This window comes from Dioscorea cayenensis, chromosome 4 (assembly GCF_009730915.1).
Source record: "Dioscorea cayenensis subsp. rotundata cultivar TDr96_F1 chromosome 4, TDr96_F1_v2_PseudoChromosome.rev07_lg8_w22 25.fasta, whole genome shotgun sequence".
NCBI classification, from domain to species: domain Eukaryota; kingdom Viridiplantae; phylum Streptophyta; class Magnoliopsida; order Dioscoreales; family Dioscoreaceae; genus Dioscorea; species Dioscorea cayenensis.
The window spans coordinates 178,623-205,132 of NC_052474.1; the positions used below are offsets into that span (position 1 = coordinate 178,623).

A 26,510-nucleotide genomic window follows, 5' to 3' on the forward strand; every position below is an offset into this window, starting at 1 on the left:
TGTAGCGAGCAGCACATTAATATAATGGGACCAAATTGACATTTGGGATAAGAGGCAGGGAAGCTAATAATAATAATAATAAATTTAAAAAGGGTGATTGGGTGGTGGGATGAGGCAAGCAAGATTGGCTTGGTTTAGCGTTCCATGATCAGGAGAACAAGGTGAAGGACCAGGTTAGTCTTATGAACAAGTTGGCACGGAAGAGCTAGCAAAGGAGCAGAGTTTATGACAAAGCGAATCCAGTTGGTAATCTTGGTGGGTCCCGTCCCATAGATGGCCAATTGTCATACTCGTTGTCCTTTAAGTGTTATGTTTCAAAACCCAGCTTTTATGACCAAAGAGATTTGGGCTATCTCTTCTCTCATGCTTTGTCTCAATATGGGTACACTCTGCAATTGGATCCATTCGTTCAACCACTGCATGACACTGATGCTTTCCCGTCTGTTTGTACGTCTCTTTGGATGTTACTTAATGCATGCCCCCCCGCCCCCTTGGCTAACCCAGTCCCACCCTTATAAATTGGATTGGATATTTAGATATATATCCTTGTATGCTTTAATTAATATATATATATATATATATTCCTAGCCACCAATAGAAGTGCGTGCGTGCGTGCGTGTGTGTGGTGTGTTTTCTATTTTTTACAAACCCAATCAGGCTAGTCTTTTCCAAAAATAGTGAAAATCTTGAAAAGAAAAAGCAAGTGGATCAGTGGAGTGAGATCCCCTTGTTGGCTGGAATTGGATTAGCAGCACCGTGTATATTATCAATCATCCATTGCTTGCTTTGCTTGTTGGCTTCTCTCACGAGTACAGTAATGTTGACAAATGGAGCCAAAGAGCACCACGTTGCTTTTCATGGGGAACAAGCCAATGAGTGAGTGTCAGGAATCCACATCCACATACATCATTTGCTTTGCTTCATTTCGGATCTCTCTCAAGTGGGACTGTGGGTGTATGTGTGTGTTTGATTGGATGATGATGGTGGGGGCCAAGTCCTTCCTTGTGTTCCACACCATGCATGCGTAATCAATCATGGACTGATGTGATCAACAATATCGGATTCAGGTACTACCACCCTAGCTACTCCCTTCATTCATTTTTATGAATCTCCATGGAGCAGAAGACAATAGTCCGCCCGCCATAACTTTTCCTGCATTTTTTTAGTTTTTGTATCTTTCTCACTCTCTATCTATCTCCTGTACGTATTTTAACTAAGGTCACAAACAAACTAGCCCATTCATCATTATTTTGGCCTATATGCATTGAATTTATTTATTTAAAAATATTGGAATATTTAAAAAAAAAAAATAGATGGGATATAAAAGAAGACTCGAGACTAAGAAAACATATATGCATTGAATTCATCGCCCAATTATTTGATCATGCAAATATATAGTTTATCTATTTATATATAAAACAAAATATCTAATCATGTGTGTCGTCAGAATTTTTCAAGTAGCTAGTGAACGCAATCGCAACAAAAACAATAATAAAAAGAAAAGTAGATGTCAGAATACGATTACTTTGGCCAATTAATTTACAGAGCACTGCTTGACTTGGGGACTGATAAAAAAGCATATGTACGTAATCTGTTGTATCTATTACCTTTCAGGGAAGCGAAACCGGCTGAGGTCATTTATACAGATACTGTTCCAGTGTTCCTCATCCCCCATTTTGTGAAGTAGCACATGTATGAAGGGTCATTACTCATTAGTGCTTCTTCTATCTAGCAATTGCACTTGTGTGCTTTGAAAACGCCCTGACAATAACCCACTCGGTACCAAAAAATAATAATAATAATAATAAAATAAAAAATAAAAAATTATATAGTGACAAACTTCAATTTCTGTCACTCATGCTATACCGACGGCCATTAACTCTATTATAACAGTAAAATTTTCATCAAATTATCACTTGACACTATAAGTTTATATTGACAAAAATTATATATATTATAATATCCCATCAAAATATATTGACAGCATAGAGTATGTAACTATAACCTATACTAACAGAGATATCCAACACTCTATCCTTATTTTTAAATCAATTTTAAAATTTTTTACTTTTATAGTGATAAAAATTTTAAAAAATTTTACTATCAATATATCTATAGTGAAATTTTTTTAAAAATTTATAGTGACGGATAATACCGTCAATATATCTTAGTGATAAAATTATTAAAAAATTTTATTAATAGATAATACCGTTAGTGATGAAATTTTTAATTTTCAAAATGCCATTCAATTGATTTAATTCTATGCTAAAGTGAAGCATACGTAAAGAAACTTTACACTCAAACCAAGTACCCTTATGGAGTAATGAGCATTTAGTCATACAAATAGCTTAATATAAACCATTGCCCATATCTTGCAGATTGTTAAAATTAAAAAAAGCCAAAAATAAGCATTCATGAACTAAAAAATTGCCAGGTACTGTAATTAGCATTCATGAATTTTTAAACAGTCTGATAAAAAGAACGGTACACAAGGTCAACATGCCCATAAGGAAATAAATTGTATTTAATCTTGAAATTTCTTTGCAGCTTCGTCACTCTCTCTGCTTTTGGTTCAAAAGCTGCACTTGATTTTCTTGTTTTTTTATTAAGGTCCAATATCTGAAGAACAGAATTCATGCACATAAACGAACAAGATGGGTATAATATAACATTCAAATTCCAAATGGCACTAGTTCGACAAAATTTCCCCTGTGCTTCAAGGGACTTCAATTTCTGCAAGTGGGCATCTGGTAATTTATGTGTTTGCCCCATCAGAATTACCAGGCAAGTTCTCTTGCTGAAATGTTTTATATTCTCAAGCATGAGAGAGGAGCCAAAAAAATAAAAGGGTAATAATAAAATTTTAAATAGATGTGCTGAACTCGAAAAAATTATCATCAACCTGTACAATTCTTTTTTCATCTTCAGTTCCATGAGATTCTTTCCAAAATGCTGTTTGAGAGCAAGAGTTTCAAATCCACCAAATGATTTCATCTCAGACTGCAAGATGCAAGACAAAAAACATATTCCATTACGTTAAAACACCAAGAATGACTTGCAAAATAGTAATCATACATGTAACAACCACTTCTAGTCTTCATAAAGTGAAATACATAAGAATCATCAGACATATGGCACAAGGAAAGGAAATATGATGGTAAACCAATTAACAGGGTTCAAGGTTGGGTGTCTTTTGTGGGATTTAACAGCATCAAAAATTCATATTCATGATCTGGAGATAACAAAATCATCATGTCTCCTATTCTGTTGAAAATATAATAATTTCTGAAAAGTACTATTTCTTAATACTATTAAAATGCTAAGAATCTGAGGATATTTATGTTATATCACTTAACAAGTAGAGAATATATAGTTTGATATAGGACTACAAAGGTTCAAGTACAAGCACAACCTGAAATATACTTCTATATATATATATATATAGCCTTTTTCATACTCTTACAAATATCACATCATTCCCGTTATTTTTAGGAAGTTTATTGTGAAAATGGTTGTTTCATATCCTATATTCCAGTTGTAGAAAACTTTTCTCATCTTTCTGTACCAGAACTAAATAAGATCTACAACCTCGAGATATAATGGTAAATTATTTTACTGCATTTATATTTCATTAAATAGTGTTAGTTAATATTAATAAATTTATTTATTTCATTTCAACTTAAATCATGACTACCAATCTACAGGTTACATGTGGACATTGCTACTACAACATCATATTATTTCCATTACTTTTTGGAAGTTTATTTTGAAGATGGCTGTTTCATATCCTATACTCCACTTGCAGAAACCTTTTATCATCTTTCCATATCAGAACTAAACGAGATCTACAAAAGACTTGAGAGCTAACAGTAATTATTTGTACTGTATTTATATTTAATTAAATAGTTTTAGTTAGTACCTTCATTAATTCCATTTCTACTTGAACCACAACTACCGATTTACACATTACATGCAAACCTTTGCATTTGTGGAATAGCATGTTGTTGCCAATATGTCATGAACTCAAACACAATAGACTGACTGGTTTGTACGTTTTTTCATAAAGAGAAAAAAAACTTAAAGTCACGAAAAATCATGCTAATAATCATAATTACCTCTTTCTCCTCTAAACGCTTATTCAACTCATTCAATTCCTTGCCCATAGTGTTTTGCAACATCATATGTTCCCATTCCTTTGCTACCTCTTCATCAATCTCCTTTGAGTTATCAACTACTGATGGAAACAATTATCAGTAAGTCAAATATGCAACAGAATGAAACAAATGCAACCAAATGAAATAAAGAGAACTAGATCATTCCAATATCCAATTCTCTCACGTGCTCCAAAAATCCAAGAATAAATTATTAGACATGGGGAAGGTATAAGAAATTTGCCTTCTAGGTTATCAGCCATTTGATATTCAAAACTGTCTGAGCTCTGCAGGCTCCGCTTTAGCTCTTCTGATTTCACAAAACAAGTTCAACCTCTCTTAACAAAAAGATCGTCCAATTGATAGAGTTTACATAAACAAGTTATCAATTCAAATGTAACTAGGCCATGAGATTTAAGTTTATAAATAATTTTATACACATAAGGTCGCTAATTGAGCTTCATTTTCATAATGCTCATCAATAAGTCCAAGTCGATTTTGGTACTCATGAAGTTCCCTTCTAATCTTCATTGGTGGATTCAAGCCATGAAATTCTTTCCTTCAGAACCTAATATAAAAATACACTAAGGAGCCGTTTGGTTTGTGGTAACGATATATTACCACGTAACGAGATTACCATGGTAATATGGATAAGAATGTTATATGGTTGGGATTATTGTGATGATTTGATATAACCATGTTTGGTTGAGAACTCTTAAAACTGGGAATAGTTCATTAACATGTTATGAGATTACCACATATTTGATAATCCAAGATAGACACTAAATTTAATAGTAATAGAATTACCAACTTTCTTGGTAATGTTCTCAGGTTGGTAATATGATATTACCATACAGATTACCACCTGTGCAACCCCAAACATAGTAGTATTTTCTGCTTACCACGTAACACGTGGTAATCTTTTTACATTACCATGAACCAAACAACTACTAAGAATTCCATCTCTGGCATCCAAATGTATTTTTCATTTCAAAAGAACAAAACAATCCCCAAATAAAACACTCAACATGCAGCAAAACAACATCACAATTTTATAAAATGAATAAGAACTATGAGCACAGGTTGCAATGAACCTAAAGTTGAACACAAAGAATAAACCATGTGATGCTGCTGTGTTTTATGAACTTCATATTCAAACGGACAGATTCATATAGCATACCAAAAAGTGTAACCCAAATATATAAATTTTACAAAAATACAACAAATGACTACTCACAGCCAAATTGAATTACAACATGGTCTCTCTGATGAAGCATATTGTTTCCCAAAAAAAGAAGAAAATAAGGGTGACTTCTCTACATTGTTAAGTCTGCACAGGCCAATTTTACAACCTCCATTTTAACATAATAAATTGCAAATGGAACCAACAACAAGCTAAAAAAAAAAAAAAGATGAAGTAATACTAACCAACAGTGGGGAAGCTAGAGCAATCAAATGTGTTTTCGTAGGCTACTCAGCCACTCAGAAAAGGTATGTGTGTTGGAGCCCAGGAGAAAGGCGATTGTTTGTATGGATATGACTTTTCGCGAGTCTGAGCCATACTACCTCTTGAGAGTAACCTCACCCTTTGTGACTCGCCAGATAGTGGAAAAATAGGGTGAAAGGGGGAGAAAAGTGAGAAAGAAAAGATGATTCAGTTAGAGATGGGATCGGGTCCTGTTTTGAGGGAAGAATCGACTAATGATGAGTTGGAAGTGGCAGGAGAAGAAAGAAGAGAAAAACAGGCTCATGGGAAGCTAAGAGTGTACCAAAGGAGGGAAAAGGTGAATGTACCTATGCCTACAGTACCACTCATGCCAAGTTCCTTGTCTCGGCCTTCTCCAACTCTCGAGACACCTACATCATCCATGACTAACCTAGGTGATATGATTCCTTTCTCTTCTTCTCCTGTGACATTAAGGAGGACTTCTCGCAGCAATGCGGGAAATCCTCCATATCATTTTGGGTTTCCATATAATATTGACCAATTTGTTCAATACTCTAATCTATCATCCACATATAGAGCATTCATTGCATCTTTAGACATTGTCTCTATACCCAAGTGTTGGCAGGTAGCAAAGGAGGACCCAAAGTGGAAGGCAGCCATGCAGGAAGAACTAAAGGCTTTTGAAAAAAATCGCACATGGGAGTTAGTATCACTACCATCTGGGAAAAGGGCAGTTGGATGCAAGTGGGTCTTCACTGTGAAGCAGAATCCAGACGGGCAGATTGAGCGCTACAAGGCACGCTTGGTAACAAAAGGGTACAGCCAAACCTATGGCATCGACTATGATGAAACCTTTGCACCTGTAGCGAAGATGAGCACCGTCTGAACGTTGCTCTCGCTAGCAGTGAATGGTGGGTGGAAGCTACACCAGCTAAATGTGAAAAATGCATTTCTTTATGGGGATTTAGTGGAGGAGGTGTACATGGATATACCACCAGGATTTAGCACAGACCAAACAATGGGCAAGGTCTGCAGATTGAAGAAATCTCTTTATGTGCTAAAGCAATCCCCTCGAGCTTGGTTCGATAGGTTCAGGAGAGCTATGATAGGTATGAGATACCAGCAAATCAACGTTGACCACACTGTGTTCTTTCGACGAAATAGGGGTTGCGTTACTATACTTGCAGTATATGTGGATGACATGATCATCACATGGGATGATGAGAAAGAGATTGCCCAACTCAAGGTGAGACTAGGCAAAGAATTTGAGATAAAAGATCTTGGTTTGCTTCGATATTTCCTTGGGATTGAGATAGCTCGAGGAGCGGAGGGAATGGTTCTCTCTCACGGAGACAGGTATGTTAGGGTGTAAACCTGCAATTACACCGATCGACCAAGGATTCAAGATGAGCGCAGAGGCCGGAGAACCAGTTGATCGCGAGAGATACCAGAGATTGGTAGGCAAGTTGATCTATTTGAGTCACACGCATCCTGATATCTCTTTTGCAGTGAGCGTGGTGAGTCGCTACATGCATGACCCGAGGAAGAGTCATATGGATGCAGTGTACTAGATCCTGAGATATTTGAAGAATGCTCCTGGAAAAAGACTGATATTTAGGAAGAATGGTCATGTGAGCATTGAGGGGTGCTGTGACTCTGATTGGGCTAGCTGTTCCGATGATAGGAGATCCACCTCGGGTTACTGCAGCTTTGTAGGAGGTAACTTGGTTTCTTGGAAGAGTAAGAAGCAGTCTTTGGTGGCAAGATTGACAGTGGAAGCAGAGTACAGAGCTATGGCTTTGGGAGTTACAGAGTTGTTATGGCTAAAAGGTATGTTGGTAGAGTTGAAGCTGGATCAAGGAGTCAGAATAAAGTTATGGTGTGACAACAAGTCGGCCATAAGCATTGCCAACAACCCAGTGCAACATGATAGGACCAAGCATATCGAGATCGATAAGTTCTTCATCAAAGAGAAGTTAAATAGTGAACTACTGGAGCTAGGCCATATTTCAACCAAAGACCAAGCAGCAGATTGTCTAACAAAAGGACTCAATTCGTTAGACTTAGCTAGAAAGAGTACCTTGACGCCGAGTTGAACCTCATTCCTCACTTCTAAAAACATGGGCTTAGAGGATATCTTTCGCCGATCTTGAGGGGGAGTGTGGAGATTTATTGTATGTTTATATATTTTCAAATTTTTCAGGGGCCTATGGGCAAATAGGTAACTATGAAATAGTCCAGGGTTGTTTTTATAAGAGTGAGGTGTAAGGCTCTATATAAGCCTACAAAATTTATCAATGAGAATGAACAATATTAAAAACAATAGGTAAACATTTTGATTCAAATTGAAGTTTAGACCCTAAAATGAGAAAAGCCAATTGTTTGGTACCTTGCCAAAAAATTTACTAGTTAAACAAGTTAGGAAAGACTCTGTACACAATAACACATCCATTAAAATAAAATGAACTTTTCAAACAGATTAAGCAATAACACTAAGAAAGACAGTACTATGAAATAAAGTGGTTCTACGAGAAATTAAAAGACCTACCAAGTCATGAAAAGAGTAGAAAAATTAAGATTGTAGAATATGAGGTTCAGGATTTTTTATGAATTCTGCCCGCAAAACTATAATGCATGGTAGATCAGGACACAAAAAAAAGTAGCCAACTATTCAAAATATTAACAGAAAAAGTGCCAAAAAAAAAAAATCTAGTGCAAGATGCACTTCAGCACAAGGTATTTGGAGATCAATATGCAGCAAACTAACCTTCAAAGTGATGATGATTGTGTTTCATCAAGGAAAAGCCATGGTGCCAAGTCACGGAGAAGCCATCTTAGTCGCATGCCAAGACCTGTACTTTACACTGACTGAAGTTATTTTGTAATGAAAATTCAAATGCTACCAATGCTCATTTAAAAATAAGATTGTAATTGGTACAAAGATTTCTCGAGTGACAGAACACAATTAGGAACTGTCAACAACTTTGGAAAGGTCAAAGGTATACAAAAGAATGAATTTCACCTAGTTACAAGCCCTAATCTGCCTGAGGTAAACATTGTAATTAGTTAGCTGTATCCTAAGAGCTAGCAATTCTGATCTAGATTCTCAAATACGCACAGAGGTATCATTGGATCTCATCAAGAAATCAATGTAAAGCATATGTGGTTGAACAATCCCATAATCAATTCTTGTGACTTGTTATTCCTCTGACCAACTATGCAGTTCATGTTCTATCTTCAGTATAGATCACCACATAATCTTAAAAAGCCAAATGGAGGTTCATTAATTTAAGAAGAGAACATTTCGTTTAGATTCACTTCCAATCTGCGAAGATAAGGTGTCAAATTACAGACAAGCTTCTGGCATTAAAGGAATTACAGAAACCGCCAAAAGTGATTAATGCTATGAACCATGAACCATGAAGTTAAGCAAGAAAAGGAATTCAACTTGTAAAACACATATAAAGAAACAAAGAACCAACGAGCAAAAAACTATTAGAGCATAAAATAACAAACACAAAATGTAAAGGAAAAAAACTCAAGAGATCTCACCATTCACGAGTCTTTTCCTCAACGATTGTCCAAAAACACCATCTATCCCGTCTCGCAGATCGATCAAGAAACCCTAGATAAAAAACAATGAATTCAAGAGAGCTAAAAAGAGCTACAAACAAAGTGGAAGAGATCGGAAAACCCTAATTCAACTTACCTCGAAATGGTGAAAAGGAGGGAGGTTGACAGCTGAGAGATTAGGGATTCCGCAAGAGATGACGATCTGGTCGTGAAGAATATCGAGGACAGGGAAGGGGATTCAACTCACCTCGAATGGATCGATGTATCACCCTGGGCGTGAAGAACTAGGGTTTTAGATCCAACCAAACGAAAAATTGGAGCACCGGAGAGGAGGACAACGCGGAGAGGGGGCGAAGCAAGGAGAGATCGGAGCGAGAAACGCAGCGAGAGTTCACGGATTCCTGAGGCTCATAGTCCTGGAGCTTGCTCTTGAAGCGGCGGCGAGCGGCGAAGAGCGCCGGCTGGGAAACGGACATGGCACGGCGGAGCCGCAGATCGGGCGGCTGATGGATGAATCGGAGGCGGAGACGGGGGCTATGAAGCGATCTGCGGCAGGAGGAGGGATCGCCGGTGGATGGCCGGCGGCGATGTAGAGAAGCGAGAAGAGGAGTTCTCGGGGAGTGGAATGAGTGTTTGATCTTTGTATATATATATTTACACATAATATTATTATATATATATATATTTTTTTTAAAAAAAAAAAGTGGATAAACCACTTCAATTAAAATAAAACAACAGACAACAGACTTCCCCCACATATGTGGAGAGACACAAACAAAACAACAACAACAACCCACAAGAAGTGGTAAAACAACAATAAAAATAATACCCTGAATTATAAAAAATATTTATATTTTAGTGAAATTTGAAAGAGATTTTATTTTTCTTGTAAAATATAAATACCAAATATTTATCTAATAATTTAAAAAAAAACAAATATTAATAAATTTTGGTAATATAATATTATTTCATATTGAAAAAAATCATTTTAAAATATTAATGGTAAAAATAGCCTATAACTACGGAATTAGACCGTCACTATAGATAAAATTTATAATACAATAATAGCTATACTAACGAAACAAAATCTGTTAGTAAATATTTTATCTATTCTAACAATTTTAATGTACTATTAGTAAAAATAGTTTATAGGTATAGATTTTGACTGTTATTATAGATAAAATTTATAGTACAATAATAGTTATACTGACGGAATAAAATCCCCTAGTAAATATCATATTTTTAAAGTATTAATGATAAAAATAATTTATAACTATCGAATTTGTTCGTCACTGTATGCAGTAATAGTGATTGTACTACCACTATGGTGATATTAAGCTATCTATTGGCTAGCGGTATAGTGTTAGTGGAAGTTCATTCATTGCCCCGGCTATGGGATTTCATGGCAACAAGAATATCTATCTGATTCTTATCTCCTACTGCTGAAAAGTTGATCTCACAAGAATCTTTCAAGTGATGATGATACTGCAATCTGCAAGCATCTAAAACTAGAGGAATTTATGAATAAAGAGGCCATCATAACTGACAAAGAAATAATCCATATAACTAGTTACTAGTGACCACCAAGGCCAGAGTTGACAAGTGACAACACACGCGCAGATAAACATCTGGGTGTTGATACCTCCAGTGCCAGATGCTAGCTAGAGGCTCCAGGTGAGACAAGCATCTCATAATTTGGGCAGGAGAAAAGGCAATAAGAAAAAGACAAACCCACTCTAGAAAAACTTACCAATCACCAATATATGATGCCTTTTCACATTAATCAAGGGATACAACCCAAGAATCCTCCACATCTACAAGACCCCCTTTCCTAGATCAAAAGCTACTCAAAAGAAAATAAATAAAATGCAATGACACAATTAAATTGGCGTACGTGCTTGCAGGTGGTTTTGATCCCACCCCTTACAAGGGTGTATGTTTCCATCATAACTGGTTTTTCCACCCCTTAAACATATTTCACTCACTTCTTAACAATTACATCTTATCGCTGAGACTTCTTTGCAGCTCTCAAACTTTGTTTTCTCAAGATATTGATGACAAATTCTCAGTAAACCACCATCGTTGACCATTCACATAAGAATAATTCCATTATGTTCTTCTCAAAGATTTTAGACAGCCCCTTGAGAAGAGAGTATATTAACTAGTTGCCTATTATATTAATTTGGTACACATAGCGGATACTCTGGACAACAACGTTCCATTCTGCTTCCTACATTCCGCAAATAACACCCTCTTTTCAAAGTCATTTGAAGATTTTTTTTTTTTTTTTGAATAATAATAACCTACATTTAGGTCTCGATCCCTTTACATTATATAAGGTTCACAAGTAGCCAAATTTATAAGAGCACTGCTAGGTCAGCTTGATTTGATTCAAAGCCATGCAGTGATCCTCAATAAACATGTACAACTAAATAATTTCAAAGCAATAACAAAATGGTCAAATATGATTGGTAGCCAGTAGCCTCTTGCAAATATTCACAAAACTATAGCTTCTTGGTCTCCTGCAATTAAGTTGCAACCTAACTGAAATGCCCTTTTTAAATTTAAAAACCGCCTCCCAACTCCAAGCTAACATAGAAAAATTCAGCACCTATATATATTATTTGTGCTATGGCGCCTTGATCTCCGATTTTTGACAGGAATGAGCCAGTTTACACTGGTCTTTTTCCTGCACTTTTTAAGAGCGTTCTCAATGATATGTAAATCATTTCAAATTTCATACATGGAGAGAAATACAAGGGCTGGCAAAATGTACGTTCTTTGGGAAATCTCGAAGCCTGGCACTTTCTATGCATTGTTTTCTTCAGCAATCTAAGCTGGTATTACTGGTGTGGGAGGATATTCATCAATTTTGTTAATATTCAGATCTATAACGAACGATAATCCAAGGAGAAAGCCTCAAAAATTGGGAAAGTTTCTGTTGTTAGAAGCTGCTCAGAAGCAGGTGCAGAGTGTGCTGTGTCAGTCACATGGGCATATATATGTGACTGTTGCGAGTATGCATGTGAACAAATATCTTTCTTTGAATGAAGTATACTTTGGACTAACGTTACAGTTGTTCCTTCAACTCTCTTATTTGCTTTCTCAGCCTGACACTCACTCTCTTCTCACAAGTTCTCATCAACATCTGTTGCAGATGCTATGTTCTCATTTTTTTAGTGTAATGAATACAATATTCAAGGCTTATATACAACACACTATGTAATGTTACTGGGAATTAGCATAACTTAAATAATAACATTCAAAGGCCCAATTACATTAACAATAACATTTGGTCCAACACATCTCCTCAAGTTAGAGGGTGAGCAGATGCTGCAGGCACATCTAATTTGGATAGAACATGTTGATGTTGAGGACTGATGAGACTCTTTGTGAAGACATCTGCTAATTGACTTTGAGTGAGTACATGTTGAAGAATAACCAATCGTGCTTGCAAGACCAGATTCTTGGCTGTGTATGGCAGCTTAATTATCACATTTCAATGGTATAAAAAGAATTGATGACACTATAAGTTCATCCAATGATCTTGTTAGCCACCCAAGTTTTGCACAAACCCTCCTCATAGACATCACTCTTGGTGTTCCACTCCTCGAGCTATGTTACAGCTAGATAAAGTATCTTATTCACTCCCCTCATGATTATGTTTCTTCTTGTTCTTAGAGCCTTTGCTCACAGGTGGTGGCAGATTGGTGCTTCCAACTGATGCATATAAATTGGTGCCTTCTATATCATCACTGAGTGTCAAGGGGAGGGGAGGGGATTGGAGTTGCTTGCTTCCTACTATCACCATGTACATTTGCATCCTTGGAATCTAAGGCAAATGAATTACAAAATGATGGTACTATTTGTTAGATGTATGTATATATATTAGATGTATGTATATATGTATGTATATACATGGGTATACTTGTATCATTGGCCTCTATATGTAGCCCCATGATCACACTTGTTATTGAGACATGGATGAGCATTGATCTACCTATTCTTTTCTCTTCTATCATTCTTCCTCCTTCTAACATGGTATTAGACTAGGTACCTTCCTCTGGCCATCTTCTTCGGCCATCTTCTCCGGCCATCTCTCCGGGCATCTAATCCGGCCACTTCCTCCTTCACTCTCTACTTCACCAATCTTTTCTTTTTCTTCTATTTCTTCTTCTTTCATCTTTTCCTCTACTCATTCATTCCACCAAAAAAAAGAAGATCCAGATCCAGATCCAGCCTCCTGTGCAACTTTATCTAGCCTCCTGCGTAACTTTGTCGAGACCGCATCCACGTCACCCCGCTACAGCCGCTCCCCTCCCAGCAGCCGCGCCTGACCTCGCCCCATCTGTGCTGACCCCGGCCTCGCACCGTAGCGCGCACCAGTGCCATCAGCGCCTGTGCCGGTGCCCACAGCGCCCGCCTACCTCCTGCGCCCGCCTGCCTCCCCTGTGCCCGGCCTTGCCTGCGCCTAGCCGTGCCGCCCGCCGGACGCTGCCGCTCAGCCGACTAGCCTCCACCTTTTTTTTCTCTCAATTTCCTTGAATAAAGGCTTTGTCCCATTTCCAACCACATAACGCCAATCTAAAGTGACTCCCTGCCTTCAAAAGCAAAAACAATGATTTAATTTATACTATGCATGTGTGACATAAAAAAATAAAAAAAAAATAAAAAAAATGGATGCTTATGGATTCAGTGGGGTGCTACCTAAGATGCGTCACCGCAATCTCCAACATTCAGATGTGGTGCTTGATGGCACCAACTACATTGCTTGGTGACTCACTATCAAGCGGATTCTAGATGGTATCCGTGTTCTTCGCCCCGTTGACGGTCCAGGTACTACTCTTACTGCCCCTTCTATCCCTGAGACCATTCCCTCCATCGAGGCCTCTGCTCTTCTCACGGCCTTTAAGCAGTAGTTTAAGAAATGGGCTGCTGACAGTTCTACCGCTAAGATGATGATCTGTTAGATGATCACTCTTGATGTTCATACTCAGATTGCTGATCTTCCCACTGCTCGGGAGATGTGGGACTATCTTGAGCGTCACTACTGTGGTTCCAGTCAGGCGTAACTTTACATCTTATACCAGGCTCTCACTAGTCTCCAGCAGGGCGAGGATACTGTCGACCAGTTCTATAGTCGGTATTACGCCTTATGGCGTCAGATTGATGCTCTGACTCTCCCTACTGTATTGTTCATGCTGCCCAGATCCTTACTTGTTCTGAATCTTGCTCTCGTTGTCGTAGCCATAATGAGACACGGCGTATGTATGAGTTTATTATGCGCCTTTGTCCCGAGTTTGAGCAAACTCGGGCTCAAATACTTCATGCCCCCTCTGTCTATTCTTTGGATGAGGCCTTCACCTTTATTCGTGCTGAGGAAACCCGTTTATAGGCTTCCTTCACAGGGGGGTAATGCTCTTGCTGTCTCTCACCTTCCTCCTGCCTCCTCGCCCTCATCTACTAGACCCCCCAGCTCTTCCTGTCTCATCTCGGTCTTTTTCTTCTACAAGGCCGAAACGCACTATGATTTGTCACTACTGTGGTATATTTGGTCATCTTTTTCTTCTACAAGACCCCCCAGCAGCGTGAACTTCCGTGTATTGCTTCTTCACCACCTCTTCTCCCGCTGCCTCACTCTCATCAGCAAGCGCATTCTGTTCAGGTCTCTCGTGCTCCACTGTCTTCTGCTCTACCATCTTCTCCTCCGCTGTCTCCTACCGATCAGCTCATGTTCCAACAGTTTCAGCAGTCCCATCTAGCAAACTCCACTGGCTATGCAAGGTCCGCTCAGTTTCCTCCTTCTGCTCCAAGTAGTTCTTGTCCTCTCTGGATTCTTGATTCTGGTGCTTCTCTTCATATGACTCCTGATGCCACTCATCTTCATCATTCCCGACCATCCTTATATATCACACATGTTCATACTGCTGATGGCACCCTCCTCCCTATTTCATCTACTAGTCATTTTTTTTCAATATTATTCTTTGTTCCTTTTGTATCACATGTTCCTCGTTTATCCATAAACCTCATGTCTGTTAGTCAGCTAACTGAATATGGTTGTCAGGTTATTTTTGACTGTACCTCATGTCTGCTAGTCAGCTTACTGATTATGGTTGTCAGGTTATTTTTTACAGTAGCTCATGTCATGTGCAGGATTATAGTGGGACAGTGATTGGAGCTGGCCGTCGCCATAATAGAGTCTATGTGTTGGATACCTTTCACCTGTCATCTTTAGCTAGGTTGTTCATCAATGTCATGCTACAGTTTTATCTCATCATATGTGGCATCACCATCTTGGTCATTTGTGTCACTCTCGTTTGTCATCTCTTATTCGTCTTAGAGTCTTAGGAGTTGTCTCTCCTTCCTCTGATGTTGTCTGTGTTGGCTATAAGCTTGGTAAACAGCTCCAACGCCCTTATCCTATGAGTGTATCTCAAACTTCTGCTCCTTTTGAATTTATTCATTCTAATGTTTGGGGTCCTGCTCCTTTTGTTTCTAAAGGAGGTAACTGTTATTATGTTATTTTTATTGATGACTACACTCGCTTCACTTGGATCTATTTTATACATAATCGTAGTCAATTATTATTAATTTATCAATCTTTTATAGCCATAGTTCACACCCAATTTGCTGCCTTAGTCAAGATCTTTAGATCTGACTCTGGTGGTGAATACATTTCTCAGGCCTTTCGTGCCTTTTTGTCTTCTGAGGGCACATTGCCTCAGTTATCTTGTCCTAGGGCTTATCCTCAGAATGGGGTAGCTGAACGTAAGCATCGTCATATCTTAGAGACCACTCATGCTCTTCTTCTTGGTGCTTTTCTTCCTCCTCACTTTTGGGCTGATGCTGTTATTACGACTGTTTATTTAATTAACCTTCAACCTTCCTCTCATCTTCATGATTGCAGCCCGGGAGAGTGTCTTCATGGAACACCTCCTCGCTATGATCATCTTAGTGTTTTTGGTTGTCATTGCTTTGTCTTGCTCTCACCTCGGGAGCGGACCAAGCTCACTGCCCAGTCTCTCTCTTGTGTTTTTCTAGGATATAGCCTTGAGCATAAAAGTTATCGTTGCTATGATCCTATTACCCATTGTATACGTATCTCTCGTGATGTCACGTTTGATGAGGCTACCCCCTGTTATACCTCTCCTTCTTCTACTGAGTCACCCTCTCCTTCGGTTCCTCTATCTTTCCTTTTCCCTACCATTTCTCCTGCGAATACTTCCCATGTGCCTTCCTCTCCACCGTTCCTCACTCCTCCAGAGTTTCTTAGTCACTCTTCTGCTATCCCTCCTTCTCTACTATCTGTTGAGTCTCTTGTTGTGTCTACCCCTTCTTCTTCTTCACTTCCTCCTCCTCACCCCGCCAGTTCGTTTATTTTACCATCGTCGGGATCCCACAGTAACTCCACTAGGGCAGGTCCTCTCTGACACCTCTCCTACTGTCTATCCAGCTCTTAAGGTATCCTCTCCTTCTTACTCTTTACGAGATCGCTCCACTTTACATCCCCCTTTCGTTATGCTTCTGCTAGCACCAGTGTCTCAGATGTCATTGAGCCAGGTACCTACAGGGAAGCGGTTCTATCGCCTGAGTGGCGGACTGCCATGGCTGAGGAGCTTGATGCTTTGTCTCAGACTCACACATGGGATATTGTCCCTCTCCCTGCCTATGCCCTTCCTATTACTTGTCGCTGGATCTATTGGGTGAAAACCTTATCTGATGGATCTCTTGAGCGCTATAAAGCGCGTCTTGTTGCTCACGGTTTTCAACAGGAGTATGGTCGTGACTATGAGGAGACTTTTACCCCCGTGGCCCATATGCACACTGTTCGTACATTAGTTGCTGTCGCAGCTATTCGTAGATGGGTTCTTCATCAGCTTGATGTGAAATACGCCTTTCTTTATGGGACCTGAAGGAGGAGGTCTATATGACTCCTCCTCCTGGCCTTCAGGTGCCTCCTGGATCTGTTTGTCACCTTCATCGCGCTCTCTATGATCTCAAATAGGCTTCTCGTACCTGGTTTGAGAGGTTCAGCACAGTTGTTGAGGCTGATGGATTTACTTCGAGCATACATGATCCGGCAATCTTCATTCATACTTCACCACGTGGCCGGACCATTCTCCTTCTGTATGTGGATGATATGATCTTATTGGTGATGATTCTGCTTATATTACTTTTGTGAAGCAGAAACTGTGAGAGACCTTCTTGATGACTGATATTGGCCCGCTTCGTTATTTTCTGGGTATCGAGATCACATCTCATACTGATGGCTATCGACTATCTCAGCATCGTTACACTCTTGATCTCCTTGATCGCTCTGGCTTGACTAATACTCGTACCGCTGCTACACCGATGGAGTTGTATTTGCATGTTCGTGCTTCAAATGGGATTCCCTTACCAGATTCTTCTCGCTATAGGCATCTTGTTGGTAGCTTGGTATATCTTGACGTTACACGTCCTGCCATTTCTCACGCTGTGCACATCCTTAGTCAGTTCGTTGCGGCCCCCACCTCTGTTCATTATGGACATCTTCTCCGGGTACTACGATATCTTCGTGGCACTGCCTCACGTGGTCTATTCTACTCACATCAGTCCACTCTTCAGCTACATGCCTATTCTGATGTTACTTGGGCAAGTTCTCCTGATGATAGGGTCTCTGTCATTGGCTACTGTATCTTTCTTGGGTCTTCACTTGTTGTTTGGAAGACTAAAAAACAGCAGACTGTTGCCAAGTCTAGTGCTGAGGCTGAGGTTCATGCTTTGGCTTCTATAGTACAGGAGGTACTTTGGATTCGCTCGATTCTGCAGGATTTTGGTGTATTGATCCATTCTCCTATTCCTATCCACTGCGACAGTACGAGAGCCCTTCAGATTGCTGCCGATCCGGTCAAGCATGATCTGACCAAACACATAGGTGTGGATGCACACTTCACTCGTTGTCATGTTCGTGCCCATACTGTGTCACTCCATTATCTTCCTACAGAGGTCCAGGTGGCTGATTTTTTTACTAAAACATAGACACGTGATCATCATCTATTTATGTTATCCAAACTCAAGACACATGATCCACCTTGAGTTTAAGGGGGTGTTAGATGTATATATATACATTAGATGTATGTATGTATGTATATACGTGGGTATACTTGTATCATTGGCCTCTATATGTAGCCCCATGATCACACTTGTTATTGAGACATGGATGAGCATTGATCTACCTCTTCTTTTCTCTTCTATCTTTCTTCCTCATTCTAACACTATCATATTCAAATTAAACCAGACTCGGCGCACAATATCACCAGAGGATTCTGAAGTGGGTTTTCTCTGGAGATATAGTAGTGCCTCGAAGACAAAATTGTGTACTAAATTAACCACTCTAGGTTGTTTTTTGTAGGTAAAATCTTCTGTTGTAGTCTCCAAATTAATTATGTGTTGAATCAAGGGTAGGAGACATTTGAGAATCTTGCAATCTATGAATTGAATTTATGGTGTTGATTTCCCTGGTAATTTTTTCAATCCAAATAAGAAGAACAAGATTTGACTGCAACAAGTGTTCCTTATGGGCACTGGTTGTTTGATTCTCTCCATAATGGAGTAAAATGCTAGGTTGTACCTTGAGAATTGTTAGATGCTCTACATTGGACAACTGTGGAGTTCATGGATGATGAAGAAGTAATTGTAGACAGAGGATTGTGCCAAGCGCCAGAAGATTTATCATCTAGAGTTTCATTGAGGTCCATAAGATTCAACTTTGAAGAAATCAATTAATTTTTTTTAGTGGAATGATTAATAGAGCACACGCCATTGAATTCACTCAGTTATGGAAAACACAAGAAAATCAATAAAAGAATTTTCTTAAGCAAGTGCATCAAGCAAACATTTGTCCAACATAGTCGTGCATAGTTCACCACAAAAGGTATGAAATATAAGTTATCAAACATAGTGGAAACATTTGGCATGACACCTGTTTCTTTTGCTAAGAGAAGGTGTTAAACAATAACAGATGAAAGAAAAGATGAAAGGCCAAATTGGTTGGGAATCTGAGGAAGGGGGGGAGGGGCTGCAAAAATACTCAACTTTCTAACGAGAAAGATGCAGGAGATGAACAAATTATTGGGCCAGCAAAGCTTTTGTTTTGGACAAATAGACGACAAGCGCCCCCTATTTAAGGGTAAGTCAGGACGTGCACATGTGGGCAGCAGAGCTCAAAGCCGACCCACGTGCTCTCACCTTACGAGGGTATGTGATTCGATCTCGGGTCTTTCCGAAACGAACGCCCTACGCAAGGGACCGGTACCAATTTGATCTCGGCTCAAAGCCAGCAAAGCTTTTTGCTTTTCATTTTATTTTTCTTCTTTTTTTTTTTAACTATTGTTATTCCTACCTTTTTTCTCTGAGAAACATGGCAACGATCAACCTCTCTATCCGGTAAGATTCTTCTTAGTTATTTCATTAACTTATACATTGGAAGAACGGTTGCTTGGTGCCACCATCGTGACAAAATGAAAAAGATTGGTCAATGGATATTTGGATGTAGACAGTTCTATGGAGCCACACCCAGTGCTTGGTCTTTCATAGAATCATGGTTTTTTTTTTCCTTTTATGTCTTATGAAATTTCAACCAATTAAAATTATTAACACCTCCGAAGATTTAAAAAAAAAACCCCTAGGATTTTCTTGTTCTAGACATCATCTAAAACATCCGGATTGTATGAAATAATCATATTTTTAACTTCACTCTTGCATAGAACTAATTATATGTTTATTTTTGTGGGAGTTTACAACTCCTAATTAAAAAAAAATTGGAGGATTTGGTTAACATAGTGAAGCATACTTGTAGTTTTTGAAATCTCGCCAGGGTAAACCGAGTGATCGTGGAAAGCTAGCATCTTCTCAGAGGCCGATTGATTATTTGTCAGTGTGGCCAGTGCCATATTGTGAGAAGACTTTGCTTTATCTCCTTCTAGGGGGCCTTAGTGTATTGCTTGGTATTATATTTGTTATTATCTGTTTGTGTTATCCACTTTTAATGTAATATTTGTAGTTTCTCCCCGTCTGTACCCCTATAACTTCTATGTAATTTATCTTTATTATTTGATTTATGTGTTTATCTATCTTATATATATATATATATATATGTAATGCTATATAATTATTATTATTTCTCAAGAAGACAACTTCAAATGATCTTTGAAAAACTCCTCATCAAAGAATTCCCAAGATGTACTCTAACTATTCTGCTAATATCAGGTTAGAGTTAAATTAAATAAAGCCCAAAATGTCTTTCCATGAATGATGGTAGATGGTGGGACTATCAACAGTGGGGACAGATGCTTGCGCTGCTAATTTTGGTTATGAAATGTCCTTGTTCGGTCTGGCTAGTAGAACTATTAATTTATGGACACATCACACATGGGATATCACAAATGGAGTTCTATCATAGGCCTAATTTCACACAATTGCTAGTTATTTGTAAATTGTAAGGTTGAGTTTCGTTTTCTTCTTCTACTACTCAGATCTTGGCATGGTCCACTTGCCAACAGGCCTAGAGAAAATTATGCTATTGAAGCTTGGTGACAAATGATGATTGATGAATGAGTAATATATAATTTCTTTTCCATGTGTTCTTTTTTCTAGCATTACGAATAGGATGGCTTCTAACTTCCAAGTTGTTGCATGGTTGTGGGTCCGCTTTTTGAAGAAATTTCCCAAAGAGTTATTGCTATCAATCCAAACATTGTTGAATCATGGTTCCCTGAATATAAACATTATTTATAATATTCTATGATGCTTACAGATTTTATTGATCAATATGGACATGGGAATATAGGATTTTATTATATTAATCATCTTATAAGTCAATGTATGATATATTTTGCAAAGTCTGGATAATATGTGTCACGCCCTGACCCAATACCAGACACGTGGCAACCGCCGCACTATCTTGAAGTGGATGATAAACCAATTCACTACCTCAAAATATTGTTGGGCTGCTGATAACACCCATGCACAACTTTTCCTAAAAGTTTTAGAAAAGTATTATTTAAGTAGGCACATATGCATGCTTAAGTAATATCTCAATTTCAAGACCTCTAAGTACCATTCCCTCCATATTTTTCACCACACTTAATTAAATCACATAATTCCTTCTTCTAAGAAAACTAGACTCGAAGAGCCACCCCCACATTAAAATTTTAGAATATTCAAAGTAGTCCTCATATTATGGCATACATTCAAAGATTGCCTAAATTGCTGCAGAGTTGTTGCTTAGACATAATTCTATTGATGCATTGTTAAGAAACTGTTGTGCTTGGCTTGGGTGAACTTGTAGGTCTATCTTCATGGGTTATTGTTGGTTGAGAGCCTCACACATTATAGTTTTAAAGGCCAATAACACACATGTTTGCAGACTTTGATACAAAGTCCAAACCTGAATGCCTAACTTGTGAGTTTTGTAGATATTTTTTCTTAGCTATCAAGTTTGCCAAGTATTCGAATGTCTATCCAAGAAAGATAGACCGAGAGAACGAGTGTCTAAAGTAGCCTTCTCATTTCAAATGGGCCACGAAAGTTGTGCACCATCTGGAAAATTTGGTTTGATGGAAGTTATATTTTTTTCTACACAATTTACCTCAATTATTTATATACACTTCTTATATATATAATACGGTGGTAATTTCCTCGCCATATCCTTCATTCTTTTGTCACCTTTACAAACAAGCTATTTCCACCGATCATATACATGCTTTATGATTACATTTATCCTACTTTACTCATCGTCTATTTTACAGATCAGATGAAATTTAAAATTTTCAAAAATTGTTTCATTGTTTCACTTTTTTCTCTATTTAATTTTAAATACAGGTAAAAAATAAAATAAAATACAAAATAATCAAATAGAAGTTTATGGAATATCTAAAATAAACAGCCCATTGGAGCATAATTACGATCCTGCAGTTGAGGATTAACATAATTAACTAGTTTCTAAGAGAAAATTGATTAATCAACTTTATATCAAGCCGTGTTGATATTTTTTTCATGGAATACATTTGCGGTTGGATCATCCATTTATCCTATCATTTTAGTCTCAAATTTCAACGTAAATCAAGATGAAGAGAATTTCATGGAATGCAATTCTTGCAACCCCCACCAAAATGAATTTTCCTAGACCTTGGTTATCTTGGATTCAAACTTGTTTTAGCTCCTCTTCTTTCTCTTTTCTTATTAACAAGCAGCCCACCGTTTGGATCCCTTCTTCTAGAGGGATTAGACAGGGTGACTCTCTCTCCTCTTATCTTTTCATCATTGACCTCATGTACGCCGATGACCTAGTTCTAATTTCTAATGCTTCTAGAATGGCAACCTGCAACATTAACCTGTGTCTTTCTATTTATCATAATCTAACCAGTTAAAAAGCCAACAATCTAAAATATGAGATTTATTTTGACGAGTTCAATATGAGGCTTAGAAGAAGCATCGGTAACATTCTTACTTTTAAAACTGGCAGCTTCCCTTTTACCTATCTTTGGGGTGTTAATTTCCCCAAGAGCCTGGCCTTTGCCCATTTCTCAGCTATAGTGGACCGAATTCAAAATCTAACTGCTAGCTAAAAATCTTCTAAATTATCTTAAGCTGGTAAATCTACTCTTATCAATTCTTCCATCCTGTCCATACCTCTCTACTATCTCTCTACATATTTTGTTCCTGATGCAATCTTGAGTCTGATAACCAAGCTAGTGAGGAGATTTTTCTAGTCAAGGGATAGCAATCGAAAGATCATTAGCTCGGTTTCTTTAAATTCCATAACCCTTAACAAAGCTGAGGGGGGGGTCTGTCTATTAGGAATATCGACTTTGCTAAGGCCTCCCTTATGGCTAAGAATGTTTTCAATTACCCAAATGATTCCAAACATATTTGGGTGGATATTGTTCATTGCAAGTATATCATTTTAAATTTTTGTTCTGACAGTACTCCACTTGCTTGGTTCTAGTTTTTTGAAGGCATGTGTAATACTACTTAGAATTTGAAACAATGTTTTTGGTTGAAAAACATAAATCCGGCATCCATCTTCTTCCTTTTGGATCACTGCTTTTGTGAAATTCCCATTGCTCACAAGCCCATGTATATTATGGATCTAAACCTTAAGTCTATCCATCTTTTTTTTTTTATCTTCATAATGGCAAAATGTGGAGTCATGATAATCTCTACCTCATCTTTGGAGATATTTATGCTACTCCTTTTCAAAATCATGGTTAAGTCAGCTCTAATAACAATAGTCATTGGGTATGGTTCCCTTCTTCGAATTACAACAAAGTTTCCACAATGGTTTATTCTTATCTTAATTTCAATGATTCTCAAGATCATTCTTGGGAAGGATGGAACCAAATTTTGTGTCTTCATATTGCTCCCAGTGTAAAACATTTCATATGGTTGCTTTTCAAAGGCAAGATTCAAACTCAAGCCTATTTATACTCTCTAAATTTGGGTCCTCAATCCTCTTGTGTGTTTTGTGGATTGAAGATGGAATCAACTGAGCACTTGTTCAAGTTCTGTCCCAAAATTCAGGTGGTTTGGATCTATTTGGGTAGAATTCTCAATAAGAACATTCAATTTCTGGATGAGTTCTCTGCGGACTCTTAGTTGACATATTTTCAATCTTCATCTTCTCTTTTTCTTAAGTCCATCATTGCATCAAGAGCTTGGTACAATTCGAAAGCTAGATGTAGTTGCATCTTCAAATCATAGGCCTTCGAGCCATCAATAATCTCCAGCAAAGCGATTGCACACGTCATGGAATTCACCTCACCTCTCTCTTGTTACCATGGAAAATGCCTTCTATTGAATAATTTTGTTTCATCTGATGGCTCATTCTTATTTACTGCAGGAATTGTCACGCCCCGAACCTGGCTCGCCAGGCTCAGTGCGCTGACAAACGGCCACACACCAACCAAGCCGAGGCCCAGTAGGCATGTAAGGCCTCAAAACCTGTTCTCAACAAATCACAAAAAAAATCTAACAAAGACTAAAGGCTAGAAACAAGAATGGAGTTCAACACTAAAAGAAATAACTAAATGTCTCTGCAGATTGCTACAAATTTAATCAAATAAAAAAACTATGCCCACAACAAACGAGACTTATTACATGCTAAGAAGATTGATCGTGGCCCAACGATCCCTGCTAAGCTATCCGTCACCCGACCTCTACTCCCCGATCCGAAAAGAAAATAACAACAAAAATTATGAGCTTGACAGCCCAGTAAGCACCCACTAAAAATATAGGGATCAATTATCAAAAATCATAATTTAATGATTTGCAAAAACCAACCATAAGTTTAATTCACATAACATAGATGTCAAAAAAATTAAGCATATAGGTCCCCCAAACAACTATTGCCCAAAAACAAATCACAAAAATTCATATATTTACTCTCGTGACCCGAGACAAAACAAAAAGTCATATTTTTTTACCCTCGGTGACCCGAGCCAAAATTAACAAAGGCCGATATTCGCGACCGACGCTCAGCGAGGGAAACTATAGTTTCTAGAACAAAAATACGTGTCGACACCCGGCCGATGTTTAACCCCCCAAAGTGATGAGGGTTATTGCAAAAGTTAGTTGGGGACTAATTTCTATATCAAAGTACCTTGTTCACAAAAACGATGAACTAACAAAAATTCAAGACAAGCAAAGTACAAGAATACAGAGAATATAATCCCATTTTTGTCATATCAAAAATACACCGCTTAATGGAATACAAATATGAACAAATAATAAAAAAATAATAATATTCTTTAATAAAAAAATTTAAATAATACCTTAAATTCAAAAATAAATAAATAAATACATAATCCGAACTTTAAACACATGAATTCGTAAATTTAAATAATTATCCGAAATTCGAAATTTTTGAACAGTCATAAATCATATGAAATTTCAAAAGTAAAAAGAATCGAGGGATTTAAAAAGAATTATTTGAAAATTCGAAATTTAACTAAATCAACACGTGGGAATTCTAAAGAATCTCATTAATTTGAATATTAAATAATTTAAAATAATTCCAAAATTAGTATTAATTATATAAATATAATTTGAATAATATACGTAAATCTAATTATCCAAAAATAAATAAATAAAAAAATACATATTTTTCACAAATTTAACAAGTTTCAAAAAGTCTATATACATAAGTATAATTTATATGTGGGATACTTTACCTAAATGTCTCACAACTCCAAGACTCCAAATCAGATTATCCAAAAATCAAGCACTCGAAGGATGCCCTAACAAACATAAATCATGTGCATAAATGAATGAATAAACACAAAGGTTGGTGAACACATATCAAATTCCTACGGGTAGTCTATAGAGTGGAAACCAAGGATGAGAATAAGTAGATCTCACAACCACAATAAAAATTCAAGCACCTACCTTGGATCTTTCGTCACAAAAATTCAACGAGAACAAAATATCAAGAGCTCGCCGAGGTCACCACACGACACAAGAAGAGATAGGGTTTCCTCCGGTTTTCTACTCTCCTTTTAATTTTTAAACCAAAACAAATATCGCGTGAGGATCCTCGCTCGGGTGTTACGGAACAATAAATCAGATCGGGGAGGCTGGGATAAGATAAGGGTCTCCTTTTAAAATATAAATAAGTAGATAAACTTATTTAAAAATAATTTAAAATTAATTAAGAGGATGGGTCCACAGGAATTCTAAAAGGTGAATCAATCCCTAGGGGGTTGGGCTTCATTGTGGTGAATCATAACTCATTCGTTCTTCTAGCAGGAAGCTATCCAGCTCCGGGCAACTCTGATCTAATTGTGGAAGCCAAAGATCTCAATATTGTCAACAATCAGGGATCTACTTTTTTCCATGAACAAGGATCTTTGTGATGTAGTCCACATTAATAGTGGAGTGCATTAGTGGCATAATGATGCTTGGGTCATAGCATTAATGATACTCTGGTACAAGGCGGTGATCCAAAGATGCATTTCATCCCCCGCAGCTGGGCAGTAGTAGCTACCAAATCAGCCATGCTAGGATCAAGCTTACACAATCTCACCTTATAAAACCAGGGCATGGCTCTCCTACCTTGGATCATGAAATTATTTTTAGCTAATGGATTCACTTGTTTTCTCTTTTGTCCCTTTCTCTAGTTTTATTCCCTATTTTTTTTATATATATATATTTTACATAAAATTAGTAAATCATGCAAAATATATATATAAAAAAAATTAAATAAATCACATATATTAAGAATAAAAGAGGGTCAACAAAAACAAAGCACGCAAAATATCAACACTGATTTAAAAAAAAAAAATATCGGTTTATTAAGAAAA

At 37.7% G+C, this 26,510-nt stretch overlaps 1 protein-coding gene across 5 annotated transcripts; it reads right to left on the reverse strand.

Moving 5' to 3' along the window:
* Nucleotides 1-2,375: 2,375 nt before the first annotated feature.
* LOC120258837 (kinesin-like protein KIN-4A) lies at nt 2,376-9,796 on the reverse strand. 5 transcript variants are annotated; one of them, XM_039266277.1, is made up of 7 exons: nt 9,308-9,796; nt 9,151-9,223; nt 8,366-8,450; nt 4,396-4,461; nt 4,116-4,234; nt 2,903-3,000; nt 2,382-2,797 (listed from the first exon to the last, which is right to left on the reverse strand). In XM_039266277.1, the coding sequence occupies exons 3-7, from the start codon at nt 8,391-8,393 to the stop codon at nt 2,461-2,463; spliced, it is 648 nt and encodes a 215-aa protein (XP_039122211.1). In that variant the 5' UTR covers nt 8,394-8,450; nt 9,151-9,223; nt 9,308-9,796; the 3' UTR covers nt 2,382-2,460. The 5 variants fall into 5 exon arrangements, with proteins under 5 accessions (XP_039122207.1, XP_039122208.1, XP_039122210.1 ...); XM_039266273.1 differs by having other exon boundaries at nt 2,376-3,000; XM_039266274.1 differs by having other exon boundaries at nt 2,377-3,000; nt 4,116-4,231.
* Nucleotides 9,797-26,510: the final 16,714 nt, after the last annotated feature.